Here is a 22,926-nt window from a genome sequence, read left to right on the forward strand (position 1 = left end):
ACGACTAGTACTAAAACTGTCAGTAACGTGTGCATGATACAGATTTAAACTCCAAAACCTATTGTCATTTCAAATTTATTGGCTTTAAGATAACAGCATTGTAAAACCTCATTGTTTCACTGTTAACACAGTTCAACCTTAATATCACTGAGAAAGGGGAAGAAACAAAAATTTAAATCTCACGACTTGTGACAGTGTGGGGGGAAGAAAATTAATTTGAAGATTTTGCTATTTTGTATTTGAATATAAATAAACCAGTGGTTTCAGTAAGCCTCTGCACAAGAGGCCTTCCTTTTCCACAAAAAAAAGTATCACTATTTACAAATCAAACACCTTCAACCATTCGTTAAGACACTGAATACAAATAATGGAAAGACAAATTATGTATATTTTCGCAAATAAAAATGGTATTCCCCTTAATCTGCAATATATATTAAAACTATTTAATACACAGTACATTTTATTACATAAGGTAGGACAAATAAAAACAATCCACCCAAATAGAAAAAAGCAAGATAATTCCCAAAGCACAAAAAAAAAAAAAACTGTAGTGTTAGTTTCCCAGTTCAAAAATTCTACATCAAACTGAAAATAACCACTTAACCGTATGCAAATGTGTATGTATATATATTAAAAAAAAGTGAAAATTAAACATTCAACCCCTAAAACTGTCCTGGGGAGATTTCTCTATTCCCCAAATTATAGCACTATGTCCTCACTGATCAAGGTTTTGCCTTCAGATCAGATACCATGAAGAGAAGTCCTAATGATGTCATTATCTATATTGGTTTGTATATTTGATTCAGCCCGAGTATGGAGTCTGAGTGATAGTGGATTCAAATTCTGATTTAAATTAACATCAGAATCTCTAACTGGTAGAAGACAAAGATTGGATCTTCAACACTAACAGTTAAAACTTCTCATTGAAGTAATACGTTCATCTTAGACGCTCCTAAACATTCTTTATGAATTTTACTGCAAAGAACTATTTTAAAACAAACAAAATACCCTTTCACAATATTGTGAGGTGGTCTGTTGCAATTTAAGAATATATAAAAGAAAAAGCAAATAAGTTTATGTGCAAGTCATGTTGCTGTCTAAGGAAAACAAGCTCTATGCAATTTGATTGCATTTCTGCCTTAGCAGAGTGACTATGGCATCCACTCAGGTTAATACCAGAGAAGCACAAAGCTTGTTTCAAAGATCTAAAGCTGTTGCAGCAGAGGTCTAGAATATATTCTTTTAAAGCTGTGGATGTGTAGTTTGCAAATGAGAAGTCCATAGAACTGCTTCAAGATTATAGTCTTAGAGACAATGGGTAAGCCACAGGAGTAGCATGAACACAGCTCAGCAGCCCCTACAGTGGTCAGTAAGTGGTAGTGCCAGCTCAAGTCTGTAGAGGGTATTCCTCTTTACTGAACGGCTGGGTGGATCCAGGTTTCACCCAAGAAAGTCCTGACACCTGCAGCCCCTTTGGGTGATCCTCAGGCCGTCTCTGTGACAACAAAATATGGAAACATGGTCAAGGATAAGAACGGCTCATGTACCAACTTGTCATCCTTAATTTCCTATTAGTAGCAAGAAGCAGAATGGTCCTGCTACACCTAAAGCAATTATAGATCAAAAGTGGGGGTATGTACAACATTTACAAAGGGACAGGAAAAGAAAACCCAAAACATGCATGAATCAGTTAATGTCAGGAAAAAGCCAGTTTTTACTTGGTCTTTGGAGGTGCACAGGTGCGTCAAGCACTCACTTTGTGTGTGAACATCTTCTCTTTTGCCTCCTCATGCACAGCTGGGTTCCAGGGAGAAAAGCTGGGAAGGACAAATAAGAAAAAAAAAATGTAATAATATTGCTTCAGCCTGACCTATATTTACTAGTCTTTGATTTTAAACCAGTACTCAACCCTCCAAAACAATGCCACTAAAATACAGCAAACTGTAAAATCAGCAGGTAAATATGTGCTCAGTCTTGGTCCTTCAGTATGACCGCCCCAAGTAGTTCAGAAATTTTCCCTACTCTAAAAAATCCAAATCAACTTAGATGATCATTTCAAATTAGTGTATTAAATGGGAAAACTTTAAATGCAAAGCACACAAAACGTGCAGGACATGATTATAAACAGCTCAAGGATTGAAAAAGGCTAATAATAGCTTTCATGACCTACAAACCCCATTTCTAGAAAAGTTGTGAAGCTGTTCAAAATGTAAAAAAAAAAAAAAGCCATGATGTTCAAATTATTTAAACCATGTATTTAATTTACCACATAAAGAAAACATTCCAAATTTTGAAACTGAAAGTGTCTGTTTATTTATTTATTAATTAGTTTTTATTTTAATGCCAGCAACGTTTTAAAAAAAAAAAAAAAAAAAAAAAAAAAAAAAAAAGTTGGGACGAGGCATTTACCACTGTGTTAAATCACCTCTTATTTTCACAACACACTGTAAGCATTTGGGAACTGAGGGGATCAACAGCTATAGTCTTGAAAGTGAAATTGTTTCCTATTCTTTCTTGACACAAGATTTCAGTTGCTCACCTACTTTGTGCCCAAAGGCAGCATCCTTTCTGGATCCTGTTTATATATGGCGTCATTTTTGGGGGCATCAATGAACAGTATTGACAGGCATAGGGCTTCAGAAGACTTTGAGCCCCTGCAGGGATTTCCACTATATAATCTTGTCTGTTTAAAGAATGCCATCTGAGGGTCTAAAGACCACAGCCAGCCAATAATGGTTTTGAGCCTTGTCCCCATCATATAGAGATTTCCCTGGATTCTCTTAATCTTTTTATGATATTATATACTGTAGAATCATTTTCGAAACACGATTCTTGGATTGTTCATTTATTTGCTCATGTAGAATGATGAACTTTTGCACACCTCCCCATCTTTACGTTTGAAACATGTACAAACTGATCCACCACACATTCTCTCTCACAAAAAAAAAACAATCAAACTAACACCATTAACATGCCTGTTATTACTTGATGCAAAATAATGATTTTCAGTAGTGAGGACCACATGCTTCATGATTTTTCCCCCCATAATTGTAGCAAATATCTTTAATATTATATATAATATAATATAATAAGGGCGGCACGGTGGCGCAGCAGGTAGTGTCGCAGTCACACAGCTCCAGGGGCCTGGAGGTTGTGGGTTTGATTCCCACTCTGTCTGTCTCTGAGGAGTTGATGTGTTCGTGTGTGAGCGTGTGAGTACTCCTCCCACAGTACAAAAAACACACATTGGTAGGTGGATTGGTGACTCAAATACATCATTTGAACACAGCAGCTATCTTTGACATTGTGGTAAAATGTCATGATGAATGAACCAATAGAAATGCTCCAAAATTACTTGGAATAAAATCTTTTTACAACAACTTCCATTGAAAGTTAAGAAGCCCTTTTCCTTATCCTTTAAATAAATCCTTTCATATGGTGATATATACATTTCTTAATTTTGGTCGATACGATATAATAACTACCAGCAGGTAGTGTTGCAGTCACACAGCTCCAGGGACCTGGAGGTTGTGGGTTCGATTCCTGCTCCGGGTGACTGTGAGGAGTTTGGTGTCCTCCGGGTGCTCCGGTTTCCTCCCACAGTACAAAAAACACACATTGGTAGGTGGATTGGTGACTCAAAAGTGTTCATAGGTGTGAATGTGTGAGTGTGTGTGTTGCCCTGTGAAGGACTGGTGCCCCCTCCAGGGTGTATTCCTGCCTTGCGCCCAATGATTCCAGGTAGGCTCTGGACCCACCGTGACCCTGAACTGGATAAGCAGTTACAGATGATGAATGAATAAATGAATAATATAACAAATAAAATACAATTGCGTTTGATTCCAGTGTCACAAAGAAGCAATAATTTTAACAATCTTCCTGGACTTTAGGATGAGGCAAACTGTCAATGAAATTGCCATTCATTTCCTCATGAATATTTACAGAGAAAGACACATATTGGTATTTCTGTAAAAAAAGTGCTCACGACATTCAATGCTTTGTATTTCTAAAATTAGTGGACCCCACACAATGTTATTTTAAATATTATTGTTAATATTATTTTGTTAAACATGTTTGTTCTATAACAAAAAAAACATTTTGTTAACAATGTTAAATATTATTTCAAGGTGCATCACTTTTTTTCTGTTTCTAGTTTGTAATATATGTAGGGAATGGAAGCAAATAAATACTTGCATAGGGAGTCACTTAAGGTCTATTTGTAATTAAGTTTTAAAATTATATATTTGCCATGCTTTTTTTGGAATGACTCAGCAAAATACTTATGGACTTAAAAAAACATGAGAATTTCATTAGGCCTACTTGCCTTATTGCATAAGGGTCATCTATCTTGGGTTGGTCAAAAAGATGGCTGTTGCATAGTTTCACACTGTCAACCACTTTACTTTTGAAGAGCTGAATGTCCTTGTCATATCTGTAAAAACAGAATACAACTGTTCAGGCAGAATAATTATGCAATAGTCTTACCGCTTGTGTCAGTCTGGAGTCTGGCATAGCCAAAATACCTTCGATTTTTCCATTGTAAGGTTCAGCTACAAATATTAAACTTGGCATTATTCGACTGGTATATTTAAAAAAAAATAATATAATAAATAAATATATATATTTGTTTTTTGCCATACGTCTTGGCCACTCTTGCTTTTCATATTCACCCAAATCACCTTTTCATATTCACACCTTTTAGTTTTCATATTCATCTAATGTGTTAGTGCAGTGGTTCTCAAACCTTTTAGACCAAGTATCACCCATTATCAAACCAAGTTTTCAGCCAAGTGTTTTCCTCTATTTTGTCTTCACATGTACAAAAGTTTCAATTAGTTTTTCCCTATTTTTGACACTGGATTTAGTCCTTCTGGGCTCCAGAGTATTTCTTGGGCTTGGTCTTGGCTTGTTTTTCTCGTTTTAGCTTTGCCCTTTTTATAATAAAATCCAAATTGCTCACGTCTGACTCTAGCTTTATCTTACGTCCAGTAAGCAACTGAAACTGGGCTCTTTTCAAACTCACAGTTTGAGAACCACTGTGTTAGTCTACTGTTATATCTATATATCTATAATGTTATATCTAAGATTGGTGTCAACACACACTTACAGCACAGCAGCCTCTGGGTTGAATGGTTCCATGGTGTTGATCTTGTAGAAGACTGTGCGTGCATACATTAACACTTGCCAGATATGGTTATGGTTCCTCCTACAGATGCAAAAGTGAACAGCAGACACAAGCTTTACATTTACAGCAAAATGACAAAACCCAATTAGCCAAAGTTTGCAAATGACAGACAAGTCAAAAGTCCAAGCCAGAAATATTTTTAGCAATTCTCAGTGCATTACATTTTTTTTGGTACTTGGGTCAGAAATTTGAAGCTAGATTAAAGCATGATTCTATCATTAAGCAAAAATTATTCATTTACAGAAGACTTAATACAACTGTTATTAAAGATTTTACTGACCTCCACTTTGTGAATGCTCTTCTCACATCCAGCTCTCCAGAAACAGGGTCCACCAGTGGATGAAACACTGGGATATCAAAGACCACTCTCTGCCAGGCACAGATAAAGACACAAACACTAATTTTATAAGTAAGACCCTGGGTAGAAAGCTATAGTTTCATTCATATTTAAAATTTCCTTCAAGAGTTGCCTCAAATTCTCAAAAACGCGGGACAAGTTTTTGACATAAAAGCATGAAGTCTAAATCAATGCTGTGTGTTATGCTAAATAATAATGTAAAAATGGGCTGAACTTTAAAACTCTCATCTTTTTGAATGTTTAAATCCATGCAAAAGAAGAAGTGACACTGCTGTTAAGGCAAAAGTAGTAACCTCAATGTAACTAGAGTTTAAACACATTGTACTCACAGGACATTCTCCATCAGGGTAATTATCGGGAATGTACACTGTGAATTTAAAAACACCATCCTGATACAATCCGTGGCGAATGAAAATCACACCAAACCACACTGAAGAAACACAAAAAATGGATAGAAATATAGTATTAGTTCAGAATGGACAAACATTGCAATTTTTTGCTTTTTTTCTTAGTATAAATATAATGTCAGCAAAGCAGTTTGAATGGCATTAACTGTTACTCCCAAGCTAGGGGACTCATTAACAGAATACACTAAAATAACCAATACGCCTGTAAGAGAACTGTGTGTGTTATGTGTACTCTTACTCAAGGCTGATCTGTAAGAAGGCTGAACATATATGCCTGGTAGTCTCTGCTTTATCACCAACGTACTACAAAACAGACCAAAGTCATGTCAGTATCAACTGTGAAAACATTTTCATCGTAACAATTACAGTATTACAAACATTGAAAAATACATACAACTCCGCCAGCAGGGAATATTCTAGGTAAAATGGTCCATAGGAGGCATGTGTGCCATTAGTGGCCTGAGTGACAGTAGCTGGTGATGATGGTTTAGTGATAGGGACTGCATTCTTAGGGATGGAAGGCAGCTGCTTCTTCCCAAAAGAAGGACGAGCTGGGCTGGCTTTCTGTTCACCAGAACTACCTTGCTCCTCACTGTCAGATCGCTAAACAGACAAACAAAAAATAAAATAAATCTCACATAGAACTTTTAGGGATGCAAATGAACATCATATTCCGTCATAAACTTTTTATTGGTAAAGTGCAAAGAATTTAGCCTAGGTCTCTCACCATATTCAGTTAATATCATGAAAAATATTGGTGCAAGAAAGGGCAAGGTCAAAAACCACTGAATATGTGTGACCGTCACGCCCTCAGCTGGTACTGTTGGAGAAACGTTAAGCTAACCTAGACTAAGCCACATGGTTGGAAGTACTTTGCCAAATCTTTATTGGTTTTATTAATTTATCTACCTACCAGGCACAATACACGTTAATCAACATTTCAGTTTCCACATCCATGTAAATGTGCCAGAGTTGGCTAATTTTCAGTCCCTGGGCAGGTGATTACAAACTAAAAGCCAAGTTTATCTGCTCAATAATCAATTGTCACTTAACACAGTGGACTGCTGCATCAAGAAATTAAACATGAAGCTGTATAGAGGTATATTAACTTGTTGTATATTAACTTGGCACAGGAATGCCAGCAAGGGCCTGAAGTCATGCGAGATGTGTGGGCAGAATGAGTCCACATTTTAGCTTGTTTTTGAGTGGAGTGGGGAGTTTTAAAAAGATACTACATGCCAAAGATAAACATCTATCAAGATTGTTACCAACAAGCTGCATGTATGATGCATGGGGTGCATCAGAGCCCACAGCATGGTTGATCTGCTTATAAATAAAAGTACCACTGATGGGGGAAACATGCTGTTAACCTGAGGAAATGACATATGATATGTCTCATTTAAAGCTTGAGTATTTAAACATGGGCCAACAGATAAACTTGTGAAAATCCTTCAAACGAAAATCAACCATGTAGCATTTGCTAGGCTGTACATTAAGCTAAAAATGTGTTTTATAAGAAACTCTGGTTGCCATAGATATACATGGAGAAAATAAGATATTTTAACTGGAATAACAAAATAATAACTGTCACCAAATTAGAACCGCTTAGTGGGCAAGTTATTGACCATCAGGCAGGACACTCTGATCCAACCTTGATTTCCCCTTTTGCTCTACAGCAGCAAACTCAAGTACAACACATTTAAAAGGATTTTTTTTTAGAGAGTAGTCTTAAAAATCTACATAAGCACTGTTCATTTCCCCTAAAGTTATACATTTCATTACATACACAGCTTTCTGAACTGATGTGAGAAACAACGTCACTTTAGAGCAACTGGTTAAAAAATATTCACAGCTGTATACTGACAGTAACTGATCAGCTCAATATCTCAGTCAATGAATGTCAGAAATCATTGTGGCATTTTTAAAGCATTGTCAAACTGCAAATTGTGATAAGCTAAGATGTTTCTTGTAGCTTTACACAAAGTCGATAAAATGACAAACCATTTGTTTCTTGGGTCAGTTATAATTCATTACCTGGCATCAACAAGGCGCTTTTGTGCCGAAACAAAGTGACGACAGCTGTGCCACAGTCAGACTAGCTTTAAAGAATTAGGACATGAAGAGCCCTGAGGCGTAATTGAAAACCAGGGGCCAGCTCCCAGGACTAATACACATTCAGCCATAGTAACAGCTAGGAAAGGTGTAACCATGCATTTGATGGAACCAGACAGACAATGCTAGAGACATTAAATGTGGAACATGTACACCTTTCAGTAGCTTTGGTAATAGTCAGTCAGTGTGATCTTCATTAAGCAGCAACAGAGGCTAGGTGTGAAGCAGCAGCCATTAGTCAGCAAGTCTCTGAGCATTACAGAGCAACTTCAAAGATTACTGCAAGACAAACTGCTGCTGTGTGAACCAGACCATATCACAGTTTTAAAATAATGATCACAAGATGACAGAACCCTCCCTTCTTATAGTAAGCCAACTTAAAACCATGGCACAAGAACAAACAAACAAGGCAGAAATATCTAAGGAAAATTATTTTTAAATAGATCAAAAGGAGAGTGCTTTAATTCCCTAAACTGTTGTAGTTCATTTTAAAAACTACTGATTATAAATTTAACAACACATGAGGCTTTACGCAGTGAAGCATCCAAACATTTGCAACATATTAGCACCCCATTACAAGTGTCAGGTCCTGCCATTTAACATTAGAATTTGATTCAAGGACCAATTTGAAAACCGATATATATTTTTTTAGCTTTCACAAGTGACAAATCTTCTGTAACAAGCTCAATCCCCACAGTGTCTTAAGCAGTGTTAGTGTGCATTTTTTTATTTAATTAAATCTATATAGCATAGAACTACCAAAATTAGAAGTTACCCTGTAAAAAATAACTTGCTTCACCAACAACTTCAGTGTGAAGTAACTTGTTAACCAAGTTATATGTGCACAGCAGTATAGAACCATACAGCCTTTGCACCCTTAAGGCCATGTGACTTACCATGCAGCAAATTATTAAAAATGTCCAATGTCAAGGATTTAAGCTGTCAGAAATTGTGATTGTACACAGACACCATTTTGTCATGATTTATATCCTGTGGCCTTTAAGAATTACACCTGAATGCTGAGGTGTTAAAGTACCCGTGTTGTTTAACTTATGCAAGTACTGCACAGAATATGAGCCACTTCTCTTTATACTGGGTAAGCCAGCTGAATTTACACTGAACAATCACTGGATTAGGAATACCTACCTTGCATCTACACTTATTGTCCACTTTATCAGCTCCTCTGATCAACTTCACCTGTTACGCTGCAAACTTTTTATCCCCATTTAACCCTGCTCTTCAATGGTCAGGGCCCTCACTGACCACCACAGAGCAGGTATGATTTGGCTATTAGATAATTCCCAGTGATGCAGTGACACTGACATGGTGGTGGTGTTTTAGTGTGTGCTGCTCTGGTAAGAGCGGGTCAGACACAGCAGTGCTACAGGGTGACTGTTTTTGAGAAGTCTGGTGACTTCACCCCATGTCCATGCGAGTGTCCTTCGACCCAGAGTCCAAAAACACACATTGGTAGGTGGACTGGCTACTCAACAGTATCCATTGATGTGAGTGTGTGTGAGTGTGGTGTCATGTGATGGACTTGTGCCCTGTCCAGGGTGTGTTCCCACCTTGGGCCCAGTGATTCTGTGTAGGACCCACTGTGACCCTGAACTGGACGTGTGGTTCGAGACAATGAATAAATAAATCAATGAATGAAAATTATGCTACATTAATACTCTTCAAAACACATTATATTATCTGATAACTGGCCCCTGCAATAGTTGCAGAACCTTACAGGGTGTTGCTTATAAAACTGATTTGACATTTCTCTTCAAAAATTGCTTCTGGCTATTCTCACTGACAACAAAGATGAGGTTGAGCTCATCTCAAAAAACCCTAGTGTCCCTGGTACAGCTACAAATTGGACCACGGATCAGATTATAATGCCCGATCTTACCTTACGGCCAGCGTTTGTCGACATGCTCCAAAATGGGTTCATTACTCATTGAGCCTGTGAAGGGTGTGTCGTCCTGTGCCTCCCAATGGCATCTGCAGAATACCCTGAGAGTAAGTGAGAAAATACCAGAGTGTGAGAGACCACAGATGAGAGGCCAGACACCCAGGCAACACAATGTGCAACCTGATGCAGCACAGCAGCTGTGGACAACCCAGTCTGCTAATGCAGGCTTCTCTAGTACATTTTAAAGCATACATTTAAACAGGAGATTAGAACCAATATGTTTACAAGGCAAATGACTGCCTATTTTACTGATCAGTCTCAACATTTTCAATAAAACACTGCTTATTTCTCAGTCAATCACATTGGCTGAACAAACTTCACCTGGGAATAAAACACTAACTAGATAAAGACAAAGGCACACAGGACATGAGTCTGCTGTCCAACGTAGTGAAAGCGTGGGAGAGTCCAAGTTCACCTATTTCCCCATTTACCATTATTAAAATGTACCTGTATCATTAACTGAGCAAGCATATCATTCTCGATGCATAAAACGTGAACGTGTTTTACCTCAGGAAATCGACACTTGATTAAGTGTAAAACGGCAGGTACGAATGTTGTTAACAGGGTTACGTTACAGTTTAACTAATGACTAACACTGTCATTAGCCTTCTCTCTAGGTTCAGCTAGTGAGACTGCTAACAACAACGTTAGCTCGGCTAAAATATTAAATGAATGTATTAACTGTGCTACGCCATTGAATTTGTACATCAACACCCGCAATAATAATCTTAATTAGAGGTCATATTCATGAGAGGAAACAAATTCACTCCATGCCAAATTTCCCGAGTTTAGTTTAGCAGTTAATCGGGGAGTTGAGGTGTAGCCACTTACTTGAAAATGCCAGACACAAAAAGCTGGAATCACATAATTATTTGACTCATTCTTTTTAAAGGCTCTTCGTCAATAAATAGATGGGCTTTATTTATCTAAACAGGCAGCGACCGAATTTCTATTAATTCAGAAAATAATAACAGCTGCTGAAATAATCCAGAAATCTGAGCTGAAGGAACCCAAATACCTACACGTCGCACTACAATGCTGAGAGGTGGGGCAAACCGCTATAAAGAGATGTGATTGGTTAATAAAAAGAAGCCGGGCCACATTTCAAATAGATCTGATTGGTTCGCAAACAGTAGACTGTCCTGTGATAGGCTGTAACACTTTCGATCATCAACTATAACTCAATCACACTAGATAATGCCGCTGATTCAAATTTTTCATACAACGGAGCTGCTCGATTCAGGATATTTTGGAGTCGACTCTGATTCCAAGATTTGAGTCCAACCTCACACTTCACATACTGTTTTGCAAATGTGCAAATATTGTCCATGACTTCATATTTTTTGATACGTGTGTGAATGCTACCTCAATATATTAATTTAGTACCTCGAAATAATGAGACCTTAATATTAAAATACTAAGATAGCAGCTTACATATTAATGAAAAAAATTGGCAGTAACAGACATATAAAATGTTTTTCTGGGACAAATTTTGTGATACACATGTGACTATTTTCTACAACTTCAAATTACACTGTCCCAGGTGTTTAGTAGCTCCATACATCTACACAGAAGTTGACAGTGAAGAATCATAAAATGTTGTTACATTTCCACATTTCTTTACAAAGATACTTTTTATAAGTACTAAAACATACCCTTTGTTAATGCTAAATGTCTTTGTTTATGCACCATATGCACTGTGTTTTGAAAATGAGGTTATCTACGAATTCACTGATACACATGACTGTTTTCAATAACCTGAATAAGTGTTCAGGTGTTTTGCTCCAAAAATACATCCATATACATATGTGTCTCAGCAAAGATAGCAAGCTATTTGTTACATGCTAATGAAATGCAATTTAAAATGAAAATTTCATTAAAAGTATCATGAAAGTAATTGCGAATGACCATTTTCCTTTTGGGCGACATGGTGGTGCAGCAAGGACCTGGAGGTTGTGGATTCAAGTATTGCTCTGGGTGACTGCCTGTGAGGAGTTTGGTGAGTTCTCCTCGTGTCTGCGTGGGTTTCCTCCGGGTGCTCCGGTTTCCTCCCACGGTCCTAAAACATACGCTGGTATGTGGATTGGTGAATTAAAAGTGTTCACAGGTGTGCGTGTTGCCCTGTGAAAGACGAGCGGCCCCTCCAGGGTGTGTTCCTGCCTTGCTCCCAGCGATTTCGGGTAGGCTCTGGACCCACCGCAGCCCTGAACTGGATAAGCTGTTACAGACAATAAATTAATTAAAGTTTCTTTTGTTTTGTTCACTGAAGACAACTTTTACAGTGCAAATATAAAGTTGTCAAAATGGTTTGTTTGCTAGTTCAAGGTATACATTTCCTGACAAAAACACACTGTAACATCTATACACATTTCCATTTTATTAGTTTTCTTCATCATACATGCCCTCATCATTCTCAAGACCTTCATCAGTGATCAGAGGATTTTAGGTGGATTTTTTTGTTTATTCTTATTCCCCCTCCATTACACAGAGGGGATTAAAAACTCGAGCAGCACTGCTGTGTATAATCCATTCATTCCTGTGCCGCTCACATTCTAACATACCAGCACCAAGTCAGTGTCACTGCAATAGAGAATGATCCACCACTCAATACATGCCCTATGATGGTTATCAGACCTGAAAAACAGGGCAAAAGTATGAAGAGCAATAGATGGAATACTGTCTATAATTTCACAAGTTTTCACTTATACTATGAGTGGAGCTGAAAAATGACAAAAAATAAAGTGTGAGCAGAGAAAATATTTCCCAGATTTGACAGTGAGTAGAACAGAGGTGTCAAACTAAATCCACTGAGGGCTGGTGTGTGTGAAGGTTTTCTTTCCAACCAAGCAGAAGCGACACCTCATTCCACCTGTTTTTAATCAGTGGATCTAATAATTAGATCTTGGCTTTCAGTAGTGTGGGGCCTGGTTAAATGAATAACCTGCACCCACACTGGCCCTTTGTGGATTTGGTCACACATGGGGTACGTCTCACAGTAGGGAATCATTTAAGAGAATCGATTCATTTTGGAATTGAACCTAGTATTATGATTCAGCGACGAATGTCATGGAGCTACAGCTAAATATGAAATCGTGAGGATTGATTTGTTTATTATTTTATTTCATGTTGACACGCATAAGCAAGAGGAGCACAATATCATGCTTTAAGCGTTATTACTGTTAAAGCTGCCACATTCTGTTAGCATGCTCGCTATTGTTTACATTTTTGGACAATCTGCTCGATTACTGATCATAAATAGGCTACATCTCTCTCACTCCCCACTATCACAGATACACGGCGTTAATTCGCCATATATGTATTTGTTTGTTTGTTTGTTCCTTTCTTTTTAATAAACATTTAACAGAGTGTGAGGAACTTTTAATGTTTTACCTGACTAAATTCCTGAGATGTCAGACATTTTTAAAGTCTGAGACCACATTCCTCCGTGTTCAGTTGTCTCACAGCGGCTGCTACGTCGTCAGCGCTACTTTTGTGTCATTGGTTTAAATATAATTATTCGTCCCCGCTCACTGTCAGTCATTCCAGATCTGAGCCTAAATTTTACATTGACTTCTACAGATTGAGGTTTTAAAGAGGAATTAACCTACACCCATTTCCATTTACAGCATTTAGCAGACAATCTTATCTAAAGCGACTCTCAAATGTGCTTTGTGCTCAGAGAATGTGTATCCTAGGTAGTACAAATAGGTTAGAGTCCACACCCGCCATAGAGAAAGAGAGGGAGAGAGAGAGAGAGATAGGCCAATATCCATTAATTTTAAAGATACAAACAAGGGCGATCAAATTCTGGACACACCTTAAACACAGCGACCCCCAATCGTACCATTACAAAGCCCTGCAGCACCAAGAGTTGAGCAAAGAACACAATGCCCTCACTCAGTTGGTCTTGAGCTACGGTTCACCACCCTCCCTAACACACTCTAACACAGCCCACCTAACACACTCTAACCCTCAGCCAGCTCAGTACCAGAACACAGCAGATGTGATCAGACCCGACCAAATTACTGCACGAATTAAAAAAAACTCAAACTAAATTACAGAGTAAAATGCAATGTTATCTGGCCCTAACGTAGCAGTACACTGTAGAGCAGTACCTCAACACAGTGACTGACCGAGACCTGAGGACCACCTTGACCAGTTACAGTCTCAGTCAGCACATTCTGGCCATAGAGACGGGCAGACACAGACCTGACTACCTCAGGAACAGAGACTCTGCCAGCAGTGCAGCTTCAGTCGACCTGAGACAGAGCTTCAGTTCCTCACAGAATGCCCAAAGTACACTGAGATCTGCAACGAGTTATACATTAAATTTAGTAAAAAAACACCCATCCTTCACGGCCCTGACCCTCACAGACAGACTCCCGTATCTGCTGGGAGAAGAGAGGGAGCTGCACTCTCGCAGCCTCATACATACCTGCCTGCCATCGCAAAAGGGACAGTGAGTGACCCTGTCAAACACACAAACACACACACACTGACCCCATATATTACCTTTTCCCCGGTTCCAGCCCAGTGTTAGTGGTAAATGTTACTGTTTCCACATTTCTAATAAGTTACACCCTGTATTTATTTATGTTCTTTTTAACTTTTAAAAATTGTAACCCAGGCTTTGACAATACAAATGTAAATAATGTATCATGTCAATAAAGCACCTTGAATTGAAAAATTGAAGAGAGAGAGAGAGAGAGAGAGAGAGAGAGTTCTACTCTAAAGCCATCCCAAGAGAGTACAAGACAGGAAATGTCTTACTGGTCCCTACTGTTTTCCATAAATGTCTGCACATGCCGTGTATAACTGTAAGAAGAAGTGTCCCTGCTTTTAGTTAGACCTTCTGATTTTAATGTTTTAATGTATAATTTAGGGTGCAAAAATGAGTGTTTAATTTCTAAAGCTCCAAGCACAAAACAGTATTTAATAGTAATTGAAGTATTATTTGTTTCAAACACCTGAATGTGTCATATAAATACTAGATTACACTACATATTTTTGTGTCACCCTTTTAGAAAATAAATGTAGATATTTTTATACATTTTATTTAACAAAACCTGCTTATGTTTTATAAAAATGGGCAATGTTACCCTGAAATATAAATTATTCACTCTCAAAGTTTTTAAAATATTATATTCGTTCACATTTTAATATCCTTTACAGTCTTTAATTAATACTCTGTCTTTAACATAGAGCTCACAAAGAAAAGGGAGGTTTTGTGATACAGCGTTGCACAGTCCGGTCCCATTCCTTCATTTAAAAAATGAAAGTGCTTTGTGTGAAACATTTTCTTCTGGTCAGCGCCTCAAGCCTCGTCCTTTGCGCATGCGGATCAGTTCAGGAGCATGATCTGTTCAGATACAGGTCACATTATACAGAGTGTGGCCAAAGAGAGGGCGCTGAGAACTGATTTTTTAACAATAGGACTGGCTCCCAATATTTGAGTATTCGGTTTCTAATTTTAAGATTCGGCTATTTTTGTATAAATGTGATTATCGATAAAGGCAACACTCTACTACATTCAGGCAAGTACTCCGGCAGTAAAAACAGTGGTTTCCGACTCCACCCGTATTCATGCTCATCAAAATAAAAGTCTTTCTGCAATTGAAGCCTAAAACTCAATCTTGAGTTAGTATCTCAAAATAATGAGATAGTATCTCGAAATATTGAGATAGCAACTTGCATATTAATGAAAAAAAATGGGTGCCTTTGTTTTAAATTATTTTATGTGGCAGAGACGAACTTACATAAGGGACAGCCCAGAACACCTTGAATTATTATTTTTAATTAAAATTCTAGCAATAGAATTTCATAGAATAAAAAAAAAAACAGACAAAATGTTAAAATGTTAATTAAAAAGATTTAAGATTCTGTAACATTTTCTTGGTCACTATTTAAGATTTATTTTTATTTTCTTTTTAACTTAAATTTTAAATTTTGTTAAATTTTAGACTTTACTGATGTAAGAAAACAACGTAATAAAAAATTTAACACAGTATTTGTTCTCTGTGTCAAAAGTGTTCAGTCAACTAGGGCATTTCACATTTGATTTTTCAATTTAAATTTATATATTGTGTGGAAATGAGACATCATCTGCTGGCATCTAGAGCATTGTCAGTGACATTACAGGATGTGTGATTAAAGCAGTGATGGACCAAATTCTACCAGTAATGGGACATTGGTACGGGAAAACCTGCGTGGATGAACTTCATGAAAAGACTTAGACCACCTGGAGATAACATATCCTAAATCAAGTCTGCAGTCCAGAAAACATTCACCCGGTGCAGATCAATAGCCAAGCATTCCCTCACCAGGACTGGAAACCTCCAAAGGTATTTGCACTATTTTGGATATGCCTCACACATATGGAGGTAACAAGAAATGTGACATGGTAAAAAGATTTTGAAAAAAAAACTACATAGTTTGCAAAATTCAGTGACTCACTGCTAAGTTATTTGGTGATTTGAATTGATGTTTAAAAAGATTATTTCAGTCTAGTACTTTGAGCATGTTTATGTATATGAAGTGAAGTAAACAAACATCTATGACATTAACCATATAAATGATGCTGTAGATGTTTGATCCCTTGATAAACTGTCAAGGTTTAGTAATGCCAACACCACAAGATAAAAGATTGTATAGGTTCAGAAGTTAAAAGAAATAAAACCACAAGGTTTTCTATATCTATGTGCTACTGTGGTTTTATGAATGTGCTATTTTTGATTATTTTTTTCAGCAACTTAAATAACATTACCATTTTTTAAATATAATTAAATATAATTCTCTCCTGTAAATATGAACATATTTATTCAGCATGGACCCTGGGTTCTCAATATCTACAACACAGATAATAATCAAAACCACTGGTGAACCTCCACATGTCTTTGGAGTTTTTGATTTTATGTTATAATGGTAAAATAGTGATTAGAACAATTCTTTGGAGACTTTAAAACAAAAAATAATAAATAAATTTGTGGAGTTCCCCTTTAAGTGAAATTAAATGTTAAGAAATATAATTTTTGTTCCCCTATAAAGTTACGTTTTTAAATAATTAAATGATCAACATGTTTTAATGCCATTTAATTATTATAGCTGCTTTTAATAGGCATTATACTTTCACAAATGAAAGGTGCATTTGAGTAGAACTGCATGTCTTATGTTGTAAAACTATTGTTTCTCTGATAAATAGATAGCTGTTTATTTTATATATTTTTTCCTGTTTTATTTGTTTATTTTATTTTTTTTTGGGGGGGGTGTTTTTAAATCAGTACCTAGTTTACACACAATCAACATGTATTGTGCAATAATAACACATTTGTGTGTTCAGTAACTCAAGTTGATAACACATTTACTGTGTTTAAACTAACATAAAACGTCTCTGAGCACACTTGATAAATTTGTTAAATCTTGGTCCAACAATAAGTTCAGCTTATTATGTGCGAAAACAAGAAAGTGCTTTAAAGGTTCAGTGTGAAAAAAGTGTACTTAAATATAGCAGAATGTGAAAAGAAGGCTGAAACTGAAGACATGATTGAAGATGTTGCCATTGCCTCAGTATATGAGCTGTATTTCTCCCCACTGCCTTCATAGACAATAGGTAGATTTTCCAAAATGGAACCTTACACAGCTTGGTTATCTGTAGTTAAACAGTGAATCGGCAGTCATTCTTCCTCATGATGATGTTGTTTAAACAATAATATTCAACAACAGATTTGTGACAGTCTTGTACACGCTAACTTTAGCACAAGCAGGTACCCCAGGTCTGGAATTTTTGGTGAGCTTCACTCTACATTCTTCTCCAGTTTTAGAGGAAGAAGAGATTCAGAGATTTTCTAATGATTTTCAAGGTAAATAATTTTCTTATAAAAGGACAACTACTTAAAGGCAAAGTTAACGATTGGAGTTAAAAATGGTTTATAAAATTCAGAAAATGTATCCATTTGCTAGCTCTCCAGTCTGTTTGCATACTTGAAACTGCTCTAGCATGTTTATGAAGCCCATGTCTGTAAATGAGTAAAAAACACACAAACGGTCTCATCCAGTATGCTAGGCTTTATCTCCCTCTCTTTTTTTTAGACAATAGAGAGAAATCCAAAGGTTGAAAATCATGAATGGAAATGAGGATTGCTCGATTCCTGCTCCATAAGTTAGTAATATTGACTTATCTTTGCTGTTTCAGATCACTTAAGGTGGAAATGTCTCCAAACACAGGAGACGACTGCATTACCGAATGTGCTACAAAACTTAACAACTCGAGTTACAAACGAGATTCAGTGGTCATTTAAAAAGTGAATAAAAATTTACAAGTTAAAATTCAGCCACATAATAAAAAAATAATAAATCATGCAAACATTCATTCATTATCTGTAACTGCTAATCCTGTTCAGGGTTGAGGTGGGGCCAGAGCCTACCTGGAATCATTGGGCGCAAAGCGGGAATACACCCTGGAGGGGGCGCCAGTCTTTCACAGGGCAACACACACACAGTCACACAATCACACCTACGGACACTTTTGAGTCGCCAATCTACCTACCAACGTGTGTTTTTGGACTGTGGAACGAAACCCACGCGGACACGAGGAGAACACACCACACTCCTCACAGACAGTCACCGAGAGCAGGAATCAAACCCACAACCTCCAGGTCCCTGGAGCTGTGTGACTGTGACACCACCTGCTGCGCCACAGTGCTGCCCTCAGTCAAACATATCATTCCATATTAAAATACACCCCACAACTGTAGAGGTTTAATTCAATTTCAAGCAATCAGTGATTGAATATATTAATATCTAAATATAAACAGTTAGAGGCATATTTTTTGTTGAGTTCAGCCTGCTTTTGTTGCTTGAAAATGTTTTCATTGAGCCTTTGTGCATGCTGAGTCTTATCGTATCAGTGTTTTCAGTGGTACAATGAGGACTTCTTATGATGAGAGTCTTGCCATAATGGGTCTCTCCCTGTGTCTGTGTATCCACCGTCACCTCAGCCTTCTTGTCAAAGTGATGGTAGCTTGTATGACAGTGCAGTGTTTTTTTAATCAGTGCTTGTTGTACCACCAAAAAAAACAAAAAAGCCTCCGCAAGGGCCTATTCTTCACAGACCAAAATGACATCATAAAGGTTGGCAGTTGTGTGAAAAGGGTCACTCCTAGTGATATGATGTCATAATGAAGCCACACCCACAGGTGTATATATAGGGGCCCGTCTTACAGCATTTTCATTATTTGAAGGAATCATCACCAACTGCTTGCAGAGATGAGTAGAGAGCGTTCACTAAAAGAGAACAGCAGGAGAAAACAGGTAAGAAAAAGAACTTTATTTTATTAATTATGTTTCATTCTTTTCCAAGAAAGTGTTAACATTAATTGATTTAACAGTTGAAAATACACTTTAAATGGAATTGAAGAAAAGATCAATAAAAACATTAACATAAAAGTAATAACAATTTATTTAAAACTTGTTGAGGTCAGATGTATTAAAACCTGCAGATTTTGCTGTTAATCTTTCAGCACTGGATCCAATGCACTGAAACAAAAAAGATTTTATATATAAAGACAACAGAATATGAAATTCCTAATTTGTTCTTTGTATCTAATAAATTAGAGGGGAAAGGTTCGTGGAAGAATTAGAATTTGGCTTGTCAAATATTGCTAACACTGTTGCAACATTAGCTTATCCTGCTTGATAGCCACAATCCAATACTGCCATTTAAATACCACCAGCTTAAAAAGACAATACATTTTAAACGTGCCCTTAAAAAATTACCATTTCAAATAACCCTTAAACTCTAAAAAACTGCAAAGATATTTTGACCTCTACATTAAAAACAATTCCACCTTTTAAAACTGTCACTTTATTTAGACTTCCAGTTTAAGTAAACAACCACATCAAATAAACGGACACTTTAAAAAACATTACCACCTTTATATTAAGACTGCCATGTTCAAAAAACTGCTGCTGTAACTTCACATTACACCTTAAAAATCCTGCTAGATTTATCTGGGGGTTCCCTAAGTCAGTCCCTTATGCTGATATAGCTGTGTATTAGACTCTATATGTATGAGTCTGTGTGTAATTAGTGGCGAAGCCAGACAATTTTCATGGGGTGGCAAATGTTACTTTACTTTTCCTATGTGACGTTACTAGTGTTTCTTGATCACTCAGTCCTCAAATTATAGGCAGCCGTGGCCTAATGGTTAGAGAAGAGGAGTTAGGGCTGCAAGATTATTGGTTCAAATCCCACGACTGGCAGTAAAATTGGGGGCTGTGGGAGTGAAGGAACAGCACTGTCCTCGTCCCTCAATCCATGACTGAGTTCCCCTTGAGCAAGGCACCAAACCCACAACTGTTCCCTGGGCACTGGGGATGGCTGCCCACTGCTCTGGGTGTGTGTTCACAGCCCCTAGTTCACTAGTGTGTGTGTGTCTTTGCTGCCACAGACGGTTTAAATGCTGAAGACACATTTTGTTGTACATATAATTGTACATTATTTTACATTATTTTAAAACTCCTGCCATTTAAAATTTAAATTAAGTGTCTAGGTGAAAGTATAAAGATTTTAGAAGAAATAGATATTGAACGAAGGATGAAATGAAATGGATGAGTGTGATTGATTTCAGACTTCACGTGATGGGTTCTGGTGTGCCCAGGTCTCATGAAATCTCATAGGTAGAAACCACAGTACAGCAGTTTGAAATTTTGTTCAATGTATTCCTATGGCAAAAATTCCCACTTTGGAAGCTCGTATTCAGAAACCAACAAAGCATAAGCAATGTAATTGGCTGTAGGTCTATGATCCTGTGAAGTTTTGTGGCTCTGCCTTCTCTAGGCTCTACTCCTGTCTAGGAGGAGGAGCAATCCAAAAACCGTAAGAAGAGTAATAATAAAAAGATATGAACAACAACAAGTTGGCACTTCCTAGCCAACTTAATAATAATAAAAAAAAAACAGTCATTTGGCTTTGACAAGCCAAATTAAATAAAGCCTGTGTAGATCCTGGTGTTTAGAATGATGTGTGGAATATATTTTCTCTGTTTCAACACTAGGACTCCATCTTTAACAACCTAGATAGAATGGAGCAGATCCAGGAGTCCATCCTAAAACGGATCCAGAGCTCAATCCAGAATTCAGCACAAGCACTGGATCAGCAGTCCGACAGGAGACTCCTTGGAAGGTTCAGCGAGACGGATCAAATGGGTGTTGTGGATCCCATTCGCCGTCGACCCATGTTGAAGCCTTCCCCACCACTGGAACCACGTCGACAAAAGCTGACGTCTCATTGCAGGGTTCGAATCTCAAATGTGGCTGTTGTGCAGGAGAGCTCCCCCTTTGGTTCGCAGATCCCCTCCATACGCCTCAGCACACAGAGGAAGATATGCAGCAGCATGTCTAATTTCTTTGATCTGGATGTTGATGCACCTTTACTGAGGTATCATTCCCCAGAGCGACAGGGCCAGCATGTGCAGGCTGAAATAGCAGCTCAGAACGTAAAGCCCATGAGCTTCAGTAGGCATGTCCCACCCAGGCCGCCTACACCAGTAAACCTCGTCTGCCACATGCGACAGAAAAAGGTCTACTATGAACCAGGTAAGTATCAGCATTGGAAAAATGAGTCCTAGATCGCTACAGAGCAGAAATTAAGTCAACAGTGGTTTTGTAGCATTCCAGTAAACTGCTCATTGCTAATTAATAGATTTCTAATCTATTAGAAGTTAAAATAGACACAAACCTGAACTTAACCATTACTTATGTAACTTACAGAATATAAAGACATCTTCCAACAGCTAATGCTATCACAACTAATCTTTAGAATAGAAAATGACATGTATATTTTACAACTAATTATAGGAAGCAAGATCCCAAAATGGGAAGGCTTCTCTACACAGAGGAAGAAAGTGTCTGAGTTCATCAGGAAGCAGGAAGAGGAAAGGTATTTAGTTTTTTTGCTTTAAAACAAATCCTAGCAGAAAGAACAGAGTTTGTAACGAGACAATGATGTAGTATTTAGGTAATTTTCCACACATTCATCCCTTTTTAATGTCTGTTTTTTAAACAGGAAGAGAAAGTTAAAGCGCTTGAAACTGGTGTATGACGGGGCAGAGCGTAAAGCAAAATTCCTGCTGGCCAAGCTACATCACGACTGCCAGAGAACCATCATGGAGGTGAGACACACACTTCATACATGCGCTGTACAGCAGCTTCTGTATTGACAAGAGCCCTGTAAATGAGGTCTAAATAAGAACATTTCCTGATACATGGGCAAGTAGAACTCTGTGTTCTAAAACAAATATCAGTGAATGAGCTACATATTAAGGCTTGCTCTGTTTCTCCTGTATCCACTAAATCAGGAGGAGATGCAGTTGGCCAAGTCTCTGGAGCTATACATTTCCCATGCATTTGTCCCTCCACCTGCGTCTGCCAAGCTGGGTAGACAATACTTGACCTATGTGACACCAGGTATGTTCCAGTACTGCAGAACTTTATACTTAAAGGCTATGAAATTAGATTCAATAACAAATGGTAAAGCAACTAATATCAGAAATCTGTGTTCATGATTTTAATATACAACAACAGTGAAAGTGAACTGACTAAAATAACAAATGATGTTTCAATAATGACAGGGAGCAAGGTGCCCACATTGAAAAGCCATTTTAGGCAGAGGAAGGCAGAGGAGGCTTGTGTGGAGTCCGCAGCTGTCAGCAGTGCAACGAACAAGGCTGCAGTTAGGCAGAGAAGTGTAGCACAGGGTCATGCAGGTCCAGCAGACAAATATGCACCTTCACCTGTGCCTGTTTGGCAGAAGGAGGAAGCAAAGGCCCCTGTGAGGCCTATGGCTGCCCCAAAGGCTCAGCTTAGTGAGGGAATGAGAGATGCTGGAGACTTCTACCCTGATCAGTGA

General features: G+C 37.7%; 2 protein-coding genes across 4 annotated transcripts; one reads left to right on the forward strand and one right to left on the reverse strand.

Moving 5' to 3' along the window:
• Window positions 1-59: 59 nt before the first annotated feature.
• On the reverse strand, window positions 60-13,431 carry LOC136676812 (AKT-interacting protein). Of its 3 annotated transcripts, none has more exons than XM_066654045.1 (10): window positions 13,413-13,431; window positions 9,960-10,063; window positions 6,345-6,553; window positions 6,189-6,253; window positions 5,873-5,973; window positions 5,466-5,554; window positions 5,108-5,206; window positions 4,325-4,432; window positions 1,757-1,817; window positions 60-1,495 (listed from the first exon to the last, which is right to left on the reverse strand). In XM_066654045.1, the coding sequence occupies exons 2-10, from the start codon at window positions 9,999-10,001 to the stop codon at window positions 1,388-1,390; spliced, it is 882 nt and encodes a 293-aa protein (XP_066510142.1). In that variant the 5' UTR covers window positions 10,002-10,063; window positions 13,413-13,431; the 3' UTR covers window positions 60-1,387. The 3 variants fall into 3 exon arrangements, with proteins under 3 accessions (XP_066510142.1, XP_066510141.1, XP_066510143.1); XM_066654044.1 differs by lacking the exon at window positions 13,413-13,431 and adding an exon at window positions 10,854-11,038; XM_066654046.1 differs by lacking the exon at window positions 13,413-13,431 and adding an exon at window positions 10,854-11,038 and having other exon boundaries at window positions 1,719-1,817.
• Window positions 13,432-19,271: 5,840 nt separating this feature from the next.
• On the forward strand, window positions 19,272-22,926 carry LOC136677401 (uncharacterized). Its single transcript, XM_066654921.1, has 6 exons — window positions 19,272-19,328; window positions 21,074-21,614; window positions 21,876-21,957; window positions 22,084-22,189; window positions 22,376-22,484; window positions 22,649-22,926. Exons 1-6 carry the CDS (start codon window positions 19,284-19,286, stop codon window positions 22,924-22,926), a joined length of 1,161 nt encoding a protein of 386 aa, XP_066511018.1. The 5' UTR covers window positions 19,272-19,283.

The sequence above is a fragment of the Hoplias malabaricus genome, chromosome X2 (assembly GCF_029633855.1).
Source record: "Hoplias malabaricus isolate fHopMal1 chromosome X2, fHopMal1.hap1, whole genome shotgun sequence".
Taxonomy (NCBI): Eukaryota; Metazoa; Chordata; class Actinopteri; order Characiformes; family Erythrinidae; genus Hoplias; species Hoplias malabaricus.